The sequence below is a fragment of the Clytia hemisphaerica genome, unplaced genomic scaffold (genome assembly GCF_902728285.1).
Source record: "Clytia hemisphaerica strain Z4C2 unplaced genomic scaffold, Clytia hemisphaerica genome assembly, whole genome shotgun sequence".
Taxonomy (NCBI): domain Eukaryota; kingdom Metazoa; phylum Cnidaria; class Hydrozoa; order Leptothecata; family Clytiidae; genus Clytia; species Clytia hemisphaerica.
The window spans coordinates 257,993-280,434 of NW_027103748.1; the positions used below are offsets into that span (position 1 = coordinate 257,993).

Consider the following 22,442-nt stretch of genomic DNA (forward strand, 5'->3'; position numbering starts at 1 on the left):
TGATATTTAATGGGGGGGGGGAGGGATTTAGGGAAAAAAGAAATAGAAAGTTCCGGTTGCAAATTTGCAAAGGTTTTGTTGACAATTGAATCATGCTTGATGGTGTCATTGTTATCAATAATTTTTTTAAGTGAAAAAACAAAGAAATATATGGAAAAAGTCCAATTCAAATCTGCAAAAACGGCGATTTCCGGCACACTTCCGGCATGACATGATTCTCAAAAATCCGAATCGGCCACACTTAGGGCATTGCTGATACACATCTTCATGCAAAAATCGGGAAAAACGATTAATGAAATCTCGAGAAAATGGCAACAAACCGGTTTTGACGGCATATTATCGGCATTTTTGGCCGAAATTTTTTTTCTTCAAAAATCAGGCTCCGTCACATTTTAGGTATTGTCATTTTGCATCAATGTGCAAAATTTCATAAAAAAATATAAAGTACAGCTCGAGAAATTCAAGAAATACTGTATTTCCGGTGAAAATAGGTTGTTCCGGCAATTTTTAAATAGTTCCGGCTTCAAAAATCAATTTTATTGAAAATTAAAACATGCTTGATGATGGGCATTGCTATTAATAATGTTTTTGAATGAAGAAACAATCAATTATAAGGACAAAGGCCAATGAAAATGTGCAAAAACGACGATTTCCGGCATATTTCCGGCATTTTAAGCCAGAAAATTTTTTTTTCTCCAAAATCGGACTCAGCCATGTTTTGGGCATTGTTAATACGCATCGTTGAGCAAAAAATCAGAAAAAACTAATGATAAAATCTCGAGAAAATGCCAAAAAACCAGTTTTTCCGGCATATTTCCGGCATTTTCGGCCGGAGAAATTTTTTTTTCCAAAATCGGGCTCCGTCACATTTTGGGCATTGCCATTTTGCATCATTGTGCCAAAAATCAGAAAAAACTAATGAGCCAATCCTGAGAAAAGCTGGTAACAGACGGACGAACGGACGAACGGACGAACGAACGGACAGACGGACATCGGTTAATTTATAGGACCTCTACCCCACCGGGGTAGGTCCAAAAAGAAAGTTCGATGAACATTTGGAGTTTACAAAGTACTTCTTAAAAATGGAATAACTTCTAAACGCACGTTGACTGGGAGATAAAACTTCTCAAGCATCCTTTGCTGTTTTCCTGGCTCTAAATTACTCAGATTCATGCAAATCTCGACGTGGATCTCAAAGTTGTTTATTCAATAAATCAAGTTTTTCTTCCTTTCATCCTAATTAGGATATAGACTTTATCCTAGTTAGGATAATTTATCCTATTTAGACTAAATACTCGCATTTATCCTAAGTTGCAATAGTCCTTGACTGCTTAGGTTTGCATCCAATCGCAGCCAAAATCGAACATTGTAAATTCGGCAATTTATTGGTCAAGGTCAGTACCCCCCTCCGTCCTCCTCCCACTGACAGATTCCAGCGTGATGCAAAATTGTTTGAGCAATTATACAAGTAATAATATAACAAATTCAACACGTCATCTCAAGCCAGGATGGCCGAGTGGTTAAGGCGTTGGACTTAAGTTCCTATGGACGAATGTCCGCGTGGGTTCGAACCCCACTTCTGGCAAACCTATTTTACTTGTAAGATTATATAGTTTTAAAAGCTTCACTAAATTTTACCGAACATTTTGTTCTGGCCATGTTAGGGCCATATATTTACCCTTTACAATCGATTTTCATTTGTTCGGGCCATGCCGTGGGTGTATTAATTTATACGGTGAGAACAATTAAGATGGACAAAAACAATTCAACTTAATGTTTATTAATAGGCTACATGGTCTACATGGAACAAAGAAAATGCAGCATTCAAAATTTGGCAGAACATTTCTAAAAATATCTAGAAAGGGATGTGTAACTTCTGCGTTTCCCCGACGATAAAACAGACCCACAAAAGAAAAAAAACTAAAAAGAATGATTACAAATTTAGTGTGACGTAACTATGACAACAAATCTAGCTCATCATTTTTATTGCACAATGATAAGAAAATTATTTTGATTGACGTTTACTAACTTTGATTGACAGGTTGGTTTACTCTGTCAAGGTTAACAAATTGACTAGACAGATAATATGCCCGGGGGGGGGGGGGTACTAAAGGTATACAACCTACCCCCCCCCCGTACGCACGACCCTTAAGGATTCCTTTTCCAAGCTTCCCAAAGTGCACTGTAAGGTTTGAAATTATTAAAGATGAGAAAAAGTGCACTCTAAGGGTGTAAAATTTTGAAAATCCGACTATATTTTTACCTAAAAAGGGTAAAGTTTTCAATACTTTTTCAGTTTTTAACAGTTTTTGATATGTTCTTATTTTTAGCATTTTGCGAGTATTTTGGTAGTCTAACTTCCTAAGAAATTGCAAAAGCTTCCAAATATTCAATGATGTTAATAATTTTAAAACTTTGATCTGATATCAAAATAAACGTGGAAGAATGGATTGATTTAGCACGTGTTTGGAAGCGAATTTACAGTTCACAGCTGTGTCCATCGCCCGCTTAACGGGAAAATTTACATACCACTTACAACTTGGCGACGTTACTAACTACTAAGCTAGAGAAGGTACGAGAAGAGTCATTAGGATGTGCGGTGATTGAAAAAGCTGCATAAGCCTGAATTTACGATCTCAATCTTGAAAGTTGTTCATAAAAATATTGAATATTGATGCAATGTCAATTCAAATATTATTGGAAAAACAATCAGTTATGAATTGATTTATCTCAACGTAGTGCGTACGCAGTGGAAAGAAAATCTTCGTCCAAAGTTGAAAATCAAATGGCAACAATAGAAGCCTTAGGGCTTTTCATAAAAAATTCACAATTTACTGAATAGTAAAGCATAGTCAAATCTTGAAAATACGTCAATTTTCAGGGGGTAAAAAATGAAAACAAAGTAGTGAAATGCCTTAACATATAGAAAGACTTTTCGGTTACAATAAACTGCCTGATTTCTTTAAAAAAAACGAGTCAATGGTAACGAGGAAATGCTCAAAATGAGCCTGAAAATAGCAAAAAGTCGACTAGAATACTGAAAGTCAATATAAAACACGAAACCATTTAAAATTTTGAACATGCTATTTACCCCCGTTTTTGAATGAAATCTGGACATTGAATGACCGATTCAACTTTGAATGAAGCTGTTTGCCAGTGAATCAAAATTCTTCTTGTCCTGGTTGCATCCACCGAAAATCTGCAAAAAAAAGAAAACAAAAATTTGTACTGCAGCTTTCAAATAAAGAAATTTGATTGAAAAATCACAAAGTTAACTGATTTCACTTTTTTCTGAGATTTCTCTTGATTTGTTTGCTTGGATTTTTACGGAAATAGAATTTGAGATTTGTAGAAATAGAAAATTGGTTTCAAATTGGAATTTAGAATTTGTCCGCTAATATCGCTATTGTTTGTGGTGGTCTTTCTTAATTCGTTACTCGAAGAAATTTCCAATGTTTGAAAGGCTTATCTTATTTGGGCGTAGACGATGCGATAGTCCGTTTAGACGGTTAGTAAACGCGGGAAAATATGTACGCGCAGAGTCAGGGCGTCAGGGCGGTTTACGGGAAAAAAGTGGCGGTAGAGTTTTGAACAAAACTCCGCCACTGTTTACTCCGCCCCGAACTGAACTTCGTTTTCAAATCTATCCCGCCTCCTGAATTTTCCCTTTTTTAGTGATAATGTGTAGACGATAGGATCATCTAATTTGCGCGCTAACGGAATCATAAAGTTCTGATTGCTTGAACAAATATTCATCTCTCTATCATTTCAGCACAAAAATAACAGAAGCACTAACGCCGAGAATAAATACAGCAGATGAACTTGCTGGACGGTTAATAATAACACTCTACATTAGACATTTTTGAAACTAATGACAAAATGACGAAAGGTATCAGCAGTATCTCAGAATTTGTCGTCAAAACCAAAAATGAAAAATTGGCTTATCTGCCTGGTGAAATACTTCGGGGTGAACTTTACATACAGCTGGAGGAGAAAACTGAAGTTCAATCCATCAAGATATTTTTACAGGGCGAAGGTGCGGGGCAATGGTTAGAACAAGTTTGCGGGGAAGGATTAAAGGATAAATCAAAAGACAGTGATGGCAGGATAACTAAACGAAGAATTTTAGATATTGGTTTAAGGGCGTTTGGGAATTCCTCAAAAGAGAATAAAATTGCACCCGTTCACGATGATGGGCGTTATGTATACGAATTTCAGTTTCGCATACCCGAAAACCTTCCTCCAACTTTCAAAAGCCCAATCGAAAGAGACTTAGGACATGTTAAATATTATCTAAAAGCTATTTTACAAAGACCACGAAAGAAAGATCGCACTTCAGGAATGGCGGTCGTTTTAAATGAACTCATTTCACCGGATCGACCGGAGCTATCATATCTTCCGGGATCTTCTGAGTCGAAGCCGGTCACCACAAACTGTTTGTCGACAGGCGTTCTCTTCTTAGAGAGCTGTTTGAGTAAGTCATATTACTTTCAAGGTGAAACCATTATGATAAATGCAACAGCAGAAAACGAATCAACAAAATCGATGAAGGAATTATACGCCAAGTTGGTCAGACGAATTCGATGCAAGGCGAGGTTCGGCACAAAGACATACACAACAGATGCAGCAACAACAACCGGCGATCGTATCCCAGCTTCGGGGAGGTGAGTTAACGAATGATATATGGGAATTTCTCTAAAATTATTGTGCATATCAGATCACAACACATGCTAGAAAACTTTCCATGAATATAAATCAATTAAGTTTGGATCCATCGATATTCATTTTGGAAGTTTATCGTTCCTCGGATATCAAGGTCGGGAAAATAAATCAAGTATCAAAGTACTCTTCCAAAAGCAATTGCAGTCAGAGCGAATAAATTTTTGACAAAACTTTTTAAGCATTTATCTGCAAATTTTGTCGAGGCCGTATACTACTAACTTCTTCTTTCTTGAATAGTTTGAAATGGAAAGACCACGAGCTACCTGTCCCAACGGTGGGGCCTACATACAACAAACACACTGACATTCGCGTTGATTATTTCGTCCGTGTTGGAATGTACGAAGATTACGGCGCCGAAATTCATCTCGATCTTCCTGTTGTTATAGGAACCATCGGTACAGATTGTAAGTACAGAAGATTCTGTTTATCTCATATCCTCAGTCAAGCATTAGAAATCCGGCAGCTTTAGGAAAACTTCCTTAGTTATTTGAGTTTTTAGTCTCTCTTAAAACAGAAGTCTTTAATTTTTCTTAGAATTTTCTTTCATTTCTCAGATCCAATATTGCAATACTTCCCACCTTGTCAATTTTATATCGACAATTCCATTTCAAAAAAGATAACCTGTTAATTCTCTACTTTTAGCGGAGATCAAGACAAGACAAGAACAGGAAGCATTAGAAGAGTACATTCAGAAGCAGCGAAGGGTAGAAGATTATCGTTTGCGATGTATCAAAGACGAAGAGAGAGCAGAAAATCGTAAAGAGTTAGAACGAATTGTTGGTCCATTCGACAAAATAAACATTGCACGAGATACTGGTCCTCTTGTGGAGAATGGAAGGACACAAGTCATGTTTGCTGACCGTGCTGGAATGTCCAGGGATGGGAGGAAAGGGAGCAACCGGTCACTTTCAGCTGGCCCTATAAGCACGAAACGCGCAAGATCGACGTCCGGCGATCGATCTGCTTCACTCGATGGTAGAAAAAAACCAAACAGTGGGTCGAAGGAAAGTTTAGCGACGCGAAAATCAAGTTTAAAGAGTGGCCCATCGACGATTACCGGAAGTAAATCAAGTTCAAAGGAAGGCGAAAAATCCACAGGTGTCAAAGGAAACAAAACAGCTACTACTGTGTCAGTCGCCAGTCGGTCAAGACCTGCAGAAAAGAAACTATCAGCTTCGAGTCAATCAGCATCTGCTAGTGCTCTGAATCGATCAGGCTCAAAAGAAAGTCTTGGATCTCACTCCCGATTGTCTGGTTCAAAAGAAAGCCTTGACTCTAATTCGAGATCATCTGGTTCGACAGAAAGATTGGCAAGTGAATCAGCTGCATTCAATCGATCAAGATCTGGAGAAAGGGAATTGCCAGGAGTAAGTCGATCAGCCTCTGCAGAACGTCTGAGTCGATCAGGTTCAAGAGAAAGCCTTACTGGAGTAAAAGTAGGTCCAAAGTCAAAGGAAAATTTGAAAGGTTCCAAAGAAAATCTTCAAGCAACGGGAGTAAAACCATCATGGAACACCAGTAGAAAAGTCCCTGTTGAAGCGAAAAAAGCATCTGTAGTCAATGCTGAAAAAAATGCCAAAGGTATCAAAGGAAAGGAAAAATCTTCGTTGAAGAAAACCAGTAAACCTTCAAAAGAAGAGGAGAAAGGAGATGGAGAACGAAGAGAATCAGTTGCCAGCATGTACGTTTATCGTGGAAGCGTGTCCTCAGAATGTGATGTTCCACTAGCATTCTCACGGTCAAGATCGAGAGATGGTGAAATGAATGGTGCACTAGACACAAGAAATGATGACGAGGGTGACGATGATCTAACCAACGAGTTAATGGAGACTGAAGAAGGTCATACAGCCTTGGCTCAAGGACGACCACTGTCTCGTGAAGGACGACAAAGAATCAAAGAAGGTCTTGGCAAAACACAAGGAAACAGACGATCTTTAATTTCTGAGGAGAGAGAAGGAGAAGGGAAAACAAAGAGCTCATCGAAATCTAAAGGAGGGGCAGCTTCTTCTGGAAGTGCAAAGGAAAGCAAGGTAATATCTGCAGCTAAAGGAAAAGGTCATCCAAGCGGTGCAAGTCAAACAGGGGCTCAGCAGGGAATCAAAACTCAGGCAAAAGGTCAGAGTAAATCCTCGGAAGCAGGAATAAAGAACGACGGCCAAAACGCAATGCAGACCACAAAACAGACCAGCTCCAAACAACCAGTCGAGCAGGAAGCTCTCCTACAAAACCAACTGGTTGGAGAATTACACAGCGCTCCAGAATATGAATTTGCGAAACTACAAGATGTAGGAGGAAGCAAAAAAGGAAAGGGTGAACCTAATGGCGGTTCAAGTAACCAGTCCACGACCAATGGGGAAGGGAATTCAAGGAGCCAACCAAAGTTACCCTTGAATGTAACGAACAAAAAAGGTTAGTGGTCGCATATTTCTTCTTGGATTGCAGCAGTAAAGAAACATATTTCCCCTTTCTCTAGAATCTTTAGTACAGTATGGTAGCTACGAAACCAATTCAGTCATGTGCATTATATTTCCCTCCCATATATACAGAATATTGAAAGGGTCTTTAAGATGCCTTTGAAATCATATAAGATAAACACAGAAAAAGTAGGCATATCAAAGATGACTTCGAAATGACTTTGTTAAACAATAATGAGATTTTCCTTCAAAAATACATAAAATAGAATGGCATTAGAATGTTTGGAGATCGCTTTGGATGAAACGGCTGTATTTTCCTTCAAAAATACATAAAATGAAACAGTCAGGGGAATAAAATTAGTCGAAACTAATTGAGACAGAGAGAAGGGAAGGATTTTGTGTTCTAGCAGCATATGACTGATACTTTCAATATACTGCAATATATTGTACTCCCGAACGAAATTCAGAAGATACAATTTGTTCTCTAATATTTTCCCCAAAGGCAGTAATAACAGAATTTGATATTTATATTTTATTTTCAGGCGACAGTCACCTCCTTCAGCCGTACCGATTGCAAGCTGAACTTAACAACACAGATGAAGGAGTCGACGAAGCAAGCAACATGCCTTCCGAACGAACACAAAAAGATAGAGAAAACCTCAAGGAGTTTGAAAACCTTGAAAATTTGTTTAACTCTCTTTCTCCAAGATCGAAAGAAAAATACTTGTCACCTGTCGAAAATTATGACGAATTTCAAGACAGTGGCCGAGGCTTTCTCTCTCAGCTCAGATCACAGCATCCACAACCACCAGCGACAATGGACAATGTAGAAGAAAGAGATGAAGGTTATAGTGGAGATACACCACGACCAACTGATGTCCAGATTAGACAACCACCAGTCTTCGAGTTTGAGCAGATTGGTGATGGACTTTACGAGCACCAAGGATTGTTGGATGTTCCAATGTCTCCAATTCATGAAGAGTCAGCTGAATATGATCAAGATGCAGATCCAGAAAACAAAGGCAAAATTGATTGCAAAGGAAAACTTGGAGTTGGATCCGGTCAAGTAGTATTAGGCGCAGGGAAAGGTATCAATAAAAGAGCTGAGCCGCGAAGTTATAGTGAAGCGGTGTCAGGAAAAGGCGGAAGGCCATCCGATGGTAGAAGCAAAAGTACTGGAGAAGAAAGGAAGGTGAAGGGTGATGGGAGTCGATCTGTATCAGACCAAGAAAGAGATACTGGTAAAGGGAAGCACAATATTTCTGGTCAATCTGCTACAGAGAAGGGAGCAAACAAACCTGATAAAAACAGCAATAACAGTACAGGAAAAGATGGGAATATGAGTAGCGATGGGAGTAACTCAGCTCCAGAAAAAGGAGGGAAAGCTATTGATGGCAAACATATCAATGCTAGCCAATCAGGAAAAGGTGCGTCCACATCTGGTTCAAATCAAACAGGGAAAGGCAGAAAGAGTCCAGAGAAAGTGGAAAGTGCTAAAGGGTCAAACAAAACACGAGATCAAACCAGAGAACAAGAAGGGTTAGCTAAACAACCAACCATTGGTGAAGCTAAAGGAGCAGTCATCGATGAAAAGGATCGACAACAAAAAGGTGATCATCTAACGACAAAGAAAGGAAGCTCAACATCAAGTAATGAGCCAAAGGAGACAACAATTAGGAAAGGGGAGCTTCGACAAGACAAGGAGAACAAGTCTTCGCCAAAGAGAACAAGTGGATCAAGTTTTGGTAAAACATCGACTGGTGGAAAGGAAAAAGCCAACAACATTTCTCTCTCTAAAGATGAACGAAAACGAACGGAAAGACCAAACAATAAACAAGAGGGAGGAAGAGGAAGGGACGAAGAACCGTTGGCAAAAACATCGATAGTAGGAGCAGAGTTGGCAATCATTGGTGATCAAGTGGAGAACAAAAACCAATTAGAGAAGGAGAGAGCTGCCATGCATAAAGAACGAGAACAAGAGCAACAACAAGGACAAGGGAGAGACAGACAGCCAAAGATATCAATCAATGAAAAACCAGTCACTTTTGGGGAAGTCAAAGCAAGTTATGCTTCACTGACTGAAGAAACACCAGGAGATACAGATGAAGAATCTGCTGGTCAGTCTGGTGAGCTTCAGAACAGATCAAATCCAATGGGCGATGACCAAAAGAAAGTAGAGGGTGGTGGCGATGGAAATCCAGAGAATAAGAAACCAACGCCTTGGGCGTTCATTGGCGGTGCTTTCGTAAAGTTGAAATCGAAATTGAAACCAAAACAACAAAATACTGAGAAGGATTCACCACAGCAGAAAGCTACGCCAGCCAACTCGAGTGGAAATCAAACGCAGAATGAGAGACAAAAGTCAAGCAATTCTACAGCAGATCCGACCCAGAAACCATCAACAGTTGGAAGTGAAGGGAAACGTCAATTGAAAGTTCAAATACCAAGCGCTGGAGATGTTGACAGTTCTTTGGAAAGAAGTCAAGAAAATGAGAGGGGAGATATTAAGGGAAGAAGACCAGTCAGTGAAGATGAAATTGAAAAGCAAGAAATAAAAGAAGATCAAAGTGAAAATGATCGATTCCTGTTATCAGATGATGAAGAACGTTTCAAAGAAGCAAAACAAACAAAAAGTTCAGAACGAGGTTTGGCTCCTGGAGAAGAAGTAGCAGATTTAAAAGACCAAAAGAAAATCCTAGGAAATAATGCAAATAAACAATCAAAGATTAGAGGTGATAAGGCTGACCCAACAACAAAGAATACATTGAAGAGCCAACAAGGAAGACCAATACCTGCGCCAAGAAAGGGAGCAGAGAAAGCTGGTACCCAGACAGACAGAGACTCGGAAAGAATTGAACGAGATCAAAAACCAAATCACGAACATGCTTCTCCGGGGAGTACACACCACACATCAGGGGATAGTCAACGCCCTTCGTCAAAAGATCGACCTTTGAAGCAAGACTCAAAACCTGAAGACAATACAACTCAGTCTAAAACAAGAGGAAACTATGCTTCACCAGAGAGTAAAACATTGGGAACAGCTACTGGCAAGTCTTCAAAGAAGACAGATCGTCCACAGGGAAATGATGATTCGATACAAAGAGAGCAAAACCAAGGGAGACCAAGCGGTGTCACCAAAGAAGTGAAGAGGGCGGGAAGCTCAAAATCGATGAAGGATGGAAATGAGGCGAATGTGTTGAAAGGCAACTCTGGAAAAACAGAAAACTCTGGTGATTTGAAAGCAAACAGCAAAGGAAAAGATGGCGAGAAATTGAGTGTAGAAAAAGTGGGCAGACCAACACCAGCAGATCTTATTTCAAACCATAAAACACCAAATAAATCAACACAAGAAAAACTTTTGAACATGAAAAAACCAACGCCCTCATCCTCCACCCAAACACCCGCCTCGACGCCACCAACACCGAAACGGTCACATTCGACACCCCCTACATCAAAACACGTAAGGGGAAGTTCACGGGAAGCAAGTCCACTCAACAGCCCTAACATGAGAAAGAAGATGAGCAGACAAAACCAACAAGAATATCATCATAAGATTCCAACTGCTGGTTCAAGAGATTCTAGTCCCATGGGCAGTCCATCTTTGACAAGACAGGTGTACCAAAGCCCTTCACATAGTCCTTTGAATGGTCGTCGAAATCGAGAAGGTGTCCAGAGCAGCCCTCTTGTGGGAAAGCGTTCTCAATCCTTGAATAATAGACCAAGTTCTGGCAGCAAAAATGAACAGGTCTATAAAAATGGAAATTCCAGTCCAATGCACAGTCCTTCGTTAGGCCACAGGAAATATCAAAGTCCAGTACAAAGTCCACTTGTCCAACGTCAAAAGGATGTATCAAGACCAGGCTCCGGTGAACGGGGAAGACAAAACAATCAGAGTCCTTTGAATAGCCCATCACGAATCCCAACAAAGAGTCCTGCCAACAGCCCGAAACTTAATGAAAAATATTTGAGATCAAGTGATCGAAGTAATGGACAATCTTTAGCAAGCAGTGCAGCATCATTAAGAGGTTATAGCTCCTCCAACCCATCCTCACCACAAATAAAACGAATAGCAAATGGAAGAAGCAGCAGCAACACCTCATCACCATCAATGGGTCGTGGAAGAAGCCCTACCAAACGAGAAACAACACATGGAAAGAAAGAACGAACATTAAAAACACAACGAAGACACCAAGACGATTCATCAGACACTGATGATCATAGCTTCAAATATCAGGACAGTGGTGAAAGTGGAGAGTTGGAGAGCGTATCTACAAGAAACAGACAACAAAAAGGGAAAATTAAACCATCTAAGGATGCAAGTCAGCTTTCTGGTCATGGTTCAGTTAGTCAGCAACGAGATGTGGACCTTGATAGCCTGGATAGTCATCGCTCATCACGATCAGAGGCTAACGATGAAAAACACCAACAACGTCCATCAAAAGAAATCAAACTGGACCAAAGTCAAGGTCGTCCAAAATCCTCCCAGAAACCAAGTGTAAATAGAAAAACAAAGGAGCCCACTTCTTCAAAAGTATCAAAGGATACTTCACCACCCAAGCGAATCGTTTGCTATTACCCAGGCAAATCAGATCACCAGATACCTCAAAAAGGCGATGGAAGTTTCGTGCGCCAATCGTCTGTCTCTTCAGTTGATTCCCTGTTCTCCAACAGTTCAGGTGGAAGTAAAATCCCCATCCACCAATCACGAAGCAGTAGTAAACCTAAAGAACCAATCAGCACTGAGGAATTGTTCAACAAAGAAGACTCATTGGCTATCGGTGCACATAACCCCAATCTCACAACAGCTGTTGAACGTCAAAAATATCTAGATGAAATGGTCTTCAAAAGCGAGAGCAAAAAACCAAAGGTGCAAGGAATCGTTAAAAACGAATCTCCCGGATTCTATGATTACACTCATAATGCTCCCAAAACTTCTTCAGCTCATGGTTGTGTCAAAGTCTCACCTAAAATCATGGATTCTCCTGCTCGCTGCCACGTGACTCAATCGGCTGGCGATGACGTCGTCGAACCTAAATCACCATACAGAAGACGTAAAAAAGATCGTTTTGCGCATGTGCAGTCACCAACCAAACAATTGATGCATAGGCCATCCAATGGGGAGGAAAGCGCAGAGCGAACCAAAAGCCCTTCCAAGAGAAACAGCAAATCAAGAGAAGTCTCACCAAGAAAATCCAGACAAGGAAGTCCAGTTAAAACAGATCAACGAAACACTACAACACGTTCAGTTACGCCCAAGGGGGGTGAAAAGGTGCCTTACGTTTCACCCTATCGTCAAGTCAAAACGCCCAAGCATAAGAAAGCAAAGGATAAAGCTATACAAATGTTTTCGTACAACCCTGACGATGCTTCAACAGCTTCGGAGACCGAAGAACAGAAAAGTAAGCCAACTGAACTGTTTGAGAAAGAAGAAAACTGGCGAAAAGGTTCACCCAGAAGCAAAAGTTTAGACGACCCAAACAATTACAAGAAGATTCAAGAAAGGCAAAAGGATATTGAAAATCCAGATAAGAAAAGATCAAAGAAAGAAGCAGAGACTTACAAACTCACTGACAAGAATGGGAATTTAACAACAAACAAAGCCAACTTCATGAGACCTAACAAACATCAGCGAGCGAAGAGCGAGAACGATTTACCAAATGGTCGGAATTCCAAAAACCAACAAAGAGGAAGTCGATCCGTAGAGAGTCCTCGAAATAACAGGGTCAAAACGCCAGAGAACGAGGCAGAAAGACGCAGAAGAAGCTTGATTCGTCAACAACAGAGAGACGAGAGGTTACGAAAACTTCGTGATAAATACAACGTTGAGAAATCACAATTCATCCATCATGCTTTGCACCCCGAAGAAGACAATCTATCACATTCGTACCCAAGCTGCAAGAGACCTTCATCAAAACAAAATCAAACACATCAGCGTTACGATCATTTACGCGAGTTTGATGACCCTGAAAACAGAATGTTGGGACATCACCGTATCTTACCCGACCCTCGCATTATGGCTGAACCACAACTCACGCAATCTTTGAACAACGATCGTAAAGTCTTCCAAACAGATGCCAAAGAAACGTATCCAGGGTTGAGCGATTCATACGACCACTTAAACTTTAATTACCATAGTCCCTACTATCGAGCAAGAAGCACTCCTTTGCAAAAGCGACCAAATAATCCACGTTTATCAAGAAGTTTTGATGGACGTGAGCTTCGCGAAACATGGTCACCATCTGATAGTTACGGTTACGTAGAATGCCGTGGACGCACCAGACCATATGAAGGACACATCGAACGATTGGATAAATACAACATAATCTATAATAGTAGGTCCACAGATGATTTATTGAGACAAAGTCCAGGATATCATCTAAAGGCACCTTACGCAACAGAGGGACAGCGAAAACCAAAGGAAAAGCAATCAAAAGAGAAATCATACAAGGAACCAGTCTCTATTATGAAGAACTCAAAAGATTCAAACAAAAGAAGAATGGCAGAAGAAGAGAAGATTGAGGCAAAGGAGGAACCGATGCTGGGAGATCGAGGCAACATCATTGATGAATTTTTGCTTAGTAATGGACTCGTTGACCCAGAACAATTACGACATGACGAATTACAAGCTTTGCGTAAGAAAGCATATTTAGAGGAAGAGTACTTGCGTAGAACAGCACCTACACGCGAAATACCGCCCTCAAGTGAAGTGAAACCATTGAAAGGTGCTGAGAAACAGATTCCAAAATGTGCAGTCCAACCAGCAGCTATCCCCTATCACGTGACCATGGAGGAAGATTATGTTCCAAGGAGTTCAGCTGTGGCACTGATGGATGACGACAGTGGTGATCGAAAACCAGTGAAAGGCAAGCAGTCATCACCTCATCACGTTACTTTTCAAAATAAGGAGCAAAAAGAGCAAACAATAAAGAAAGTTGATGTCAAAATGAAAGAAACCATGTCTCAGAGCAAGAAAACTGAAGAAAGAATCAAAGAGCCTTTGTCACCCTCTAAAGATTCAGAGAGCAGTAAATTGCCAGCCATTGCAATTGGAAAAAGCAGTAAAGTATACATACCAAGTATCGACAATGGTGAGCCATATGTTGATAAAGTCATGCAAAACACGCCGAGTAAATTGATCCAAAACCAAATCATGCCTTACAACTTTTTCCCCATCATTTGTTCGTCTCACTTACCCAAAAAGGTGAACTATCCAATCGATATGGAAGATTTGTCTAATCAAGGCAAAGATCAGATTTCACCAAGATCAAGAAGTAAATCCCCAGAGCGATCAACCAAAGTCGAAGTTGAGAGAAAGAAAAGAAGTAGAAGCCATTCGCCACGCATGTTGCAAGAGACAATCCAAAAGAAACCGAAAAGTGACGTCACACAATTAGATGAAAAAGATGGCAGACAAGACATCCAGGAAGTTGAAGATCAACCAGTGGTCAAAACTGATAAACCTAAAAAGAAAGTAGTCGCAAAAAAGAAGAAAAAGATTGCAAGTCTAGCCGTTCCATCACAGCGAAAAAGTAAAGTCAAAAGTCCACGAATCGTGATGAGAGAGAAACCAAAAAGACCGAAACCAAAACAAGAATGCTTTATCATTCTCCACGATCAAAAAGTGAAAACGCCAGCAATAAAGGAGGGCGAAACGACAGATTCACCATTCAGTAAGCCTCCCTTGGTAAGGGCGGATTCTTCTGGAACTACATCATCACACGACGAGCGTATTGTCATCAGTGGCGGATTCTCCTTCCCGCCCAACAACAAATACAAACCTAAAACTACCAAAAAGAAGAAAAAAAAGACAACGTCATCCAAAATGGTTGCCAAAGCAAAAACGAAAGCGAAAGTGAACTCCACTAAAAACAAACAAGCGAGAGAGGAATCACAACAACTGGATCAGATAATTGAACAAAACAATCAGCGTATTGCCGAGTTGCAATTCTTCGAGAACATCTCGCAGATTGAGGAAAACAGCAAGACGTTGGAAGAAGAGCTCCGTGAAATATCTCGCATTCAACAACAGGAAAGAGAACAAAGGGAACAATACCGATCAATTACTCAACCTCGTGACGATCTTCCACCAAGAGCTGTCCCTCAAGCAGCTTTATTACCCACATTCGATATCACGCAATTCGAGAACAATCAAACGAACGAAAACCAACAACAACAGCAACACGGAACAAACCTGCAAACGCAAGCCAATTACGATTTGGACGCATCGAATCTCTCAGAGAAAGAATTAATCGATTTGATAGCATTGGAAATTAGCCAGCACGAACAAAAAGAGGCTTCAAAGTGTCTAGTGAATGGCGTAACTGCACCTCAATGTGGCTTCAACTCAAAGAAAAACAGCACCAAACTCCCTTACGAGAACAGTCCTCAACCTTTAATCTGTTTTACCGAAGACGACACAGCAACTAAAGCAGAAGAGAAGACACCAAAGATCATATCTCAGGACAGTGTTTTGGGAATCAAACATTTGACAAGACAAGAGAAAGTCAACAAGAAAAACCTTCAACAACAAATGAAAAAGAACACTATTATCGCTACACCAATCATTAAATCAGGACAACTTTCAAAAGCTGAGGAACACGCATTACGTCAACGTTTCGATCAACGCATCTTGATCTCTAACCGAAACGTCACGTTCACGCAATCTCCCGACACGTCATCAACGGCGCACGGACACGGTCTTCGACTACCACGACGTTCTAAGGACGATAGTTACGACAGCTTCGAACATCACGAACGATATTTCGGCATCTTAAACGGGGACGGCGACCTCAAAAGTAACAAAGAGCTTCTAGACGCAAGCTACACCAACAAACAAAACCAGAGAGACGTGATGAAACGTCAACGAAAGAATGATCGTTTGCAGAAAGATTTGGAAGCTGTCCGACATCTAAGGAGAGCAAGTTGTCCAGCAGCTTTGGGGTTAAGAGAGGGGTTCAGTTTTGCGGATGACGTGTACAGTAGTGATGCGAATACTATTGATAGCATCGACGGAGAAAAAACTGCGTGAGTATTTATAACTACACGCATTTTTTTATAAGAATATCTTCTATAAGAATATCAGAGTGAAAATTGGCCAAGTCGTAAGAATACCCTAAGAATACCCTCTAGGATGAGTGTCACAGAATTTGATAAGAATATAGTCATTTTGTATTTGATTAACAGAAAAAACTGCTTCCTTTGTTACACTTGAATTTAAGCTTTGAGGAAGAAATGTAATTTTAACCCAAAAGTTCACTCAAAAGTCCAAAACTCTCAAATTGATCATTTCTCATGTTAGTAAAAAAGTCAAGTCTAAAAAAGTAAGAATACGTTAAGAACATTTCACCCTCAATTTTGGCACTTTCTTAAGAATACTTGACCCTCATCCAAAGTACACTATTCTTATAAAAAAAGTGTGTACCCTTCGTTTCTTTTTTTGACCTGATTTATATTATTGATCTTATTTATTAAATATTATTTGGCCGAAAATGTATTTTTTTGTTTTGGGACACTTTGTCATAGTTCGTTGAAATATGTAAACTATCATCTATATAAGGCTGTCTTTGTTTTTACATCATCATAATAAATGCTTTATTTTACACAGCGAACGACAGAAGAAAGTCCAAGAAGCCAACCAACAAAATGGGATATCTCAAATAACAAAAACGAACGAGAAACCCACTGTTAACAACATCCCGCCTCGATCAACCAGAACTGTTACAAAGGTACCCATGGGTGGATTTACTTACGAAGAAGAGGTTATCGAGACATTCAAATACATCGAGGACCGACCATTGAAAAAACAAACCAATCGATTTGATTTATGCGGAACGGACGGTTCTTTATCCTTTGACGTTCCCGTAGTAACAAGTGAAACCCATACTAGTGATACGGAATCTGCCAAATTTACGTCAGACGAAAATACCGATTCTGAGGCAAGCGCTAGATGTTCTGATCGTGAGCTCTTGACGAGAACAGGGAGTAAGATGTATTCGACAAACGTCATACACTCTCCTTCTGAGGAGCGCTCTTTTGTTTACAAACCAACGATGAAGTATACTTGTTCCAATGAATCACCAAGGAGAAGTGCAATCCCAAGATTCTCTGGCTCTCGCACGTGACAAAAGGTTGAAAAGTTGAGAAATTTTGAAGGGATTAAAGAAGCGCTTCACTGATGGAATCGTGTCACAAGAGGCCGGTGGGTAAACAGAAAGACTATACCAGGAGAAAACTTTCATGCACTAGGGTCCCAGCTAAGACGAATAGAGGTTTTTAAACAATAAAGTAATGTTACTGAATGGCATTCGATTTGAGGCTGGAATAATTTCAAATGATAACAAACACTGCTAACTGTTAGTAAATTTTTATTGATTGTAAATAGACAAATTTTTTTCTTAGTTCATTAGTTTTTATTTCAATTTTTAGTTCATGTTTTTAAAATTCAATGTACATACACAATTACATAATATTACTCCTAATTTTTGTTTTCGAAAAATCTAGTTAAAATTGATCAAAAGCAATCACCTTCTTCAGATTTTGTTCTTTTTACTTGCAGCTTTGTGCTTCTTGCTTTTCATCTTCCTCTTGTGGGAAGCCTTGGTTTGTGATTCAGAAGATATAGTCCTAAATAACGAAAGTAAAACCTTTCTAGACCTTCCTTACATTTATTGGCCTAATTTAAAAGCAGTTTGTGTCCACTTTCAAATCGCATGAATACAATATTGCATTATAAATTATCCTGAAATTCCATATACAGGTAATCATCACTTAAAGGCGCAAAACAGTCGGGGAGCAAAATATACTTAGTGAAAACAAATATAGAGGACGTGGTTACAATTAATTCAATGCACGCCTAAAAGTCTGACTCAATTCATCTTTAACAAAAACGTTAGCGACTATTTAAGATATGTAGAAAATATTTTCGTTACCCTTTTCTTTTTGGACAATCTTTTCGTTTATGATCTTTCTCACCACAGACATGACATGCTGATTTTGATTTAAGGCTAAACCGGAAAATATTACAATGTCAAAGGGTAGCTATCAAAAGCAACACAAATACAGATTAACAGACTTCTAGACCTCGTTAGCCAGTATACTCGGAAAGTAGTAATTGAAAACCTTATGATAGGAAACTGGGTAACATTCAAGTAGACACTTACTAGAGGGACATGTACAGAGAAAAACATGCTTACTTATTGGAACATTTATGATCGTGTGGAAGGCATTGTTTACATTCAGTGCAATGCAACCATCCTTTTGATGAAAAAATATTGAAAATTATTTATTCATTCTTTGATCTCGCGTGGTTCTAGTCTACACAATAGGACAGCTAAAGGCTTTAAGGCCTTACCCTTGGTCTATAGGCACTGCTATAGGCGGCCACTAGTAGCCCCCACCGGGGGCTATTATTAATAGGTTTGAACATGATAGACAACTTTCACAAAAGATGTTTATCATTAGAGATTTCAAATAAAAGAATTCAAAAGAATATCCAATTCCGTCAGACGGCGCCACATAGTGACCATGGTCTTAATTACGCGCGCAGCGCGTCTCCTTTGGTATAATGTGCGCGCGGTCGACTAAGTTCCTGTATATCGCTCAACCACTTTCAAAATTCAAGGTTCGTGTATGACTACATGACATCAATTTTCGTATCAATTTTTAAATCCTCAGATCACTCCGATCGCAAGTGAAGGATCCTCAGTGCTTTATATTTTAAATGATGAGATTGCTCAAAAATGCTCATCCGTTACCATTAGTTACGTAAAGATGACTGGTTGACCAATGACCGAAGCAATTTCTGTTGAAATTTGTGGAATTTTCTCCTCCGAGCTATTTCCACAAGGACCATATTCTATGTTATAATTGAATATAGAATTTTGAGTATCAATGCAAAGAAGCTTGTATTCAAGTCAAATTTCTTCATATATACCTCATCAACAGTAGACAGCACCAAACAAACAGATCGACAGGGCAGCACCAATCAACAGTACAAAGGGAAGTATAAAATTTTGTATAGCAGCACTATTCAACTACAACATTGCCCCTGGATTTTCCAACTTGAGGGTTGTTGGCCTTAAATTACCTAGGCTAGCGCTAGCAACACCCAAAAGACCAGTATACTGTACAACTAACAACTAAAAGCATTTTGAATATTTTTTACCTGTAGCTGTATCATCACTCTCAGTTATAAAACGCATACGTTGTATTTGAATTTATTAGCTAACAAAAAATTAATCAAAGTTTTTCAATATCCACCATCTCAAATATGAATTCTCGTGAACAACAGAGAAATTCACCATTGCCCCTGAAAAACATGGGACAAAATATTTGTTTCTTTAATTCAGTTCTCCAAGCCCTCTTTTCTTGGATGGTTTTCGTGAATACATTTTTAACAAGCTCGTAAAACGAAAATAAACTTGAAACTTGAACTTGAATATACATCACGCTCACAGCACAGGACATGGCCAACAAAGAACGTTAACTTCTGAAAAAGTTAGCTAATCCCATTGAATATGGATGTAGACAATTGGAGATCACCGCACAAACACCAAAATTTTATTGCAAACTATAAACTTTTCCTTCACATGCGTTTAAATGTGGAAAACTTTTGTCGTGAACTATTAACTTTTCCTTTGCATGCGTTTAAAATGGGGAAAACTTTTGTGGTGGACTATTAACTTTTCCTTCGCATGCGTTTAAAATGGGGAAAACTTTTGTCGTAACTATTAACTTTTATTTTGCATGAGTTTAAAATGGGGAAAACTTTTGTCGTGGCTGAACTATGACCTTCTCCTTTGCATGCGTTTAAAATGGGGAACACTTTTGTCGTGAACTATGAACTTTTCCTTTGCATGCGTTTAAAATGGGGAAAACTTTTGTCGTAACTATTAACTTTTATTTTGCATGTGTTTTAAATGGGGAAAACTTTTGTCGTGAACTATAAACTTTCCTTCGCATGCGTTTAAAATGGGGAAAACTTTTGTCATGAATTTGGTGATTTCTTTCATCGGGCGTTTAAAACTTGGAAAACTTTTGTCGTGAATTATGACTTAGGCGTAGATCACAAATAAGTTGTGTTCGCGTCGTCCGACCGACTCATCTTAAAAATCCGACACTTTTCAGTCGGAAAGTGGGAAATCTATCGGATTTTTTACCAATATTTTTCAAAGCATTTTATACATTCATCGTTAGTCGCCGATTGGATCATCCAGTGTTAGTTCAAAGAAGCTTTCCGTCCGTAATTTTTCAAAGATTGTTTGCGTTAAAAAGCGCTATGCGACTGTTTTTTGCAACCGTGATATGTAACAAAGATCATAATGCAGCTAGTGCGCTTGAAAATTCTTGCCGCGCGAACAAACCTATGTTCAGGGCGCATTTTTCCGATGATTCTAGTGCTGACCGACTGCCTAGGTTCAGAGCGCACTTTTCCGACGATTTTAGTACCGACCAACTCACTTTTTGGGGCTGGAAATGACGCAAACACAACTTATATGTGATTGACGCCTTATGACCTTTCCTTCACATGCATCTAAAATGTGGTTTACTGTAATACTTTTGTCATGAATTTTCCTTTTTTGCATTTTTTTGGAAGAATGAAATCGTTTCCCTGGTTTGAATTTTTTTTCTTTTTGGCATTAGGTGAGACCAAATTAATTGTTCTGCAGGCCTGACCGACCCTATTTTTTCAAAATAGAAAAGTAATGGTATTGAATTTGCAACTGAACAAGTTGAAAATTTTAAAATGTATTTGTAAATTCATCTCAAAACTTAAATGAATTCAAAATATCACAATGAAAATGACACAAATATCATTCATCAATAAAGAGGAAAAAGTCTGGTGCTTTAAAATGTCACAAATTTTTTAGATCTTGACCTTCTGATCCTAGATTTTCAGAGATTTAAGTTTTATTATATACTGACTTGCTGACCAGGTATGACCCATATTCTTCAGAAGGCCTTCCTGTATTTGTGGTCCCTTATTTAAAAGAATTATATTTTGGAAATAGACCTTTTGCTATTTACGATTTCATATTAAATAATTAAAAACTCAACATTAAAACATTAATTCACTAATGTATAATTAGTTAAAGTGGATTTTAAATATTATCAGAAGCTGCTTGAGTTTTTTATTCATTCAGACATGACATTGCGGATAGCAAAAGGTCTGTACTAAACTTTTCTTCCTTTTTTCAGCATTTTTACACATGATAGTATTCCAAAAAATTCATCTCTCAGAAATTTTGATATTTTCCTTGGTTTATTGTAAAACTTTCTCCATTTTGTAAAGTAAAGGTGTAAGGTGAAGCATGACGCTACAGATCAAATCTGTGTTTTGACTGGACTCACCAACCTTTATGATTATAAGGGTACAGTCTGTTTATTGCGACAACTCTTTAAATTCAAGATCCTCTGAGAGTGTCTAGTGTTTTCATCTTACTTTAATATACGGCGTTTGTTTGTCATTCAATTTTTTTGTTTGCAACTTGCAAATCGAGGAGGTTCTGGGTCGCTTCGCAACTTAAATTCGTGACATTTACGGCTTGTTTTTGTCACTCTCACATGTCTTTGCTATGCAAACAGAGTGGAGGAACGTACTTAAGCGTTCTGGAGCGCGCGTAACCCCTTTTTCTAAACATTGATTTAGACGATGGTCAGTATGTGACATCTAAGTTTTGGAAGCCAATGCTCTCGCACATTAGGGAGAAGACACTACATTGACTTTTTTGACGTCAAAAAAGTCAAGGTAGCGCCTTCAACCGTTTGTATTGTTTAGACCTGACGAAGACCTGCACCAAGCAGGTCGAAATATTGTTTACACGAAAAATATATACAGAATGACCATTAAAATGTTATTTAAATCATAATCTACATTCGTATCAAAAGTATGACACTAAAGGCAAATAAAAGAATGTTTAAAACACAGGCTTTAACATCTGATTGGCTTAGGTTTCAAAACTCTCTATTGTTTCATTAAAACCTCAGTGCGCATGCGATGTATCCGGAGAATTTCAATATTCAAAACAAGAGCAGTGCAGCGTGGTTCTTGCAACCAATAGTTATTACGCTTTCAAATTATCATATCAAAAGATTGAATGCAAAGAAAAATACACAGTCATCTACCATCTAAGTTAAAATATGATGAGCCAAAAGAGGAAAATAACTGGAGTGTATGCAATGGGCTCTCATTCATTTGCCTAATGCAGTGATGTTTTGCTTTGTGCCATAATGTTCCACCTATCAAATATCTCTGTTAGTCGAATTATGTTCAAACTTACTATCGGCTAATTTGAACTTATCCCTGAC

The 22,442-nt window shown here is 38.9% G+C and overlaps 2 protein-coding genes and 1 non-coding gene across 5 annotated transcripts in view; 2 read left to right on the top strand and 1 right to left on the bottom strand.

The window, feature by feature from the left end:
- Positions 1-22,442, bottom strand: part of LOC136805405 (rRNA N6-adenosine-methyltransferase ZCCHC4-like) — a 55,541-nt gene that overhangs the window by 2,300 nt on the left and 30,799 nt on the right. For 2 of the 3 annotated variants that reach the window (XR_010846395.1, XR_010846394.1), the window contains exons 11-14: positions 18,329-18,389; positions 18,065-18,139; positions 17,661-17,759; positions 3,092-3,199 (exon numbers count right to left, since the gene is read on the bottom strand). Coding sequence is in view for 1 of the 3 variants with exons in the window: in XM_067061984.1 (XP_066918085.1) it covers positions 17,666-17,759; positions 18,065-18,139; positions 18,329-18,389 (230 nt within the window). In the remaining 2 variants the exon portion in view is untranslated. Of the gene's footprint in view, positions 1-2,915; positions 3,200-17,660; positions 17,760-18,064; positions 18,140-18,328; positions 18,390-22,442 lie in introns of those variants that run through there. The other variant, XM_067061984.1, reaches the window with a different exon arrangement.
- On the top strand, positions 1,503-1,585 carry Trnal-uaa (transfer RNA leucine (anticodon UAA)). The gene has a single exon. It is a non-coding gene; the product is annotated as a tRNA-Leu (tRNA).
- On the top strand, positions 3,771-17,656 carry LOC136805404 (titin homolog). The gene is made up of 5 exons (XM_067061983.1): positions 3,771-4,664; positions 4,960-5,126; positions 5,365-7,131; positions 7,679-16,160; positions 16,741-17,656. Exons 1-5 carry the CDS (start codon positions 3,880-3,882, stop codon positions 17,255-17,257), a joined length of 11,718 nt encoding a protein of 3,905 aa, XP_066918084.1. The 5' UTR covers positions 3,771-3,879; the 3' UTR covers positions 17,258-17,656.

Excerpts from the sequence above, each read along its gene's own strand:
- LOC136805404 (XM_067061983.1), top strand. The coding sequence starts at position 3,880 with ATGACGAAAGGTATCAGCAGTATCTCAGAATTTGTCGTCAAAACCAAA. Across the intron at positions 5,127-5,364 it reads AGGAACCATCGGTACAGATT|CGGAGATCAAGACAAGACAA; the intron begins GTAAGTACAGAA and ends CTCTACTTTTAG. Across the intron at positions 16,161-16,740 it reads ATCGACGGAGAAAAAACTGC|CGAACGACAGAAGAAAGTCC; the intron begins GTGAGTATTTAT and ends TATTTTACACAG.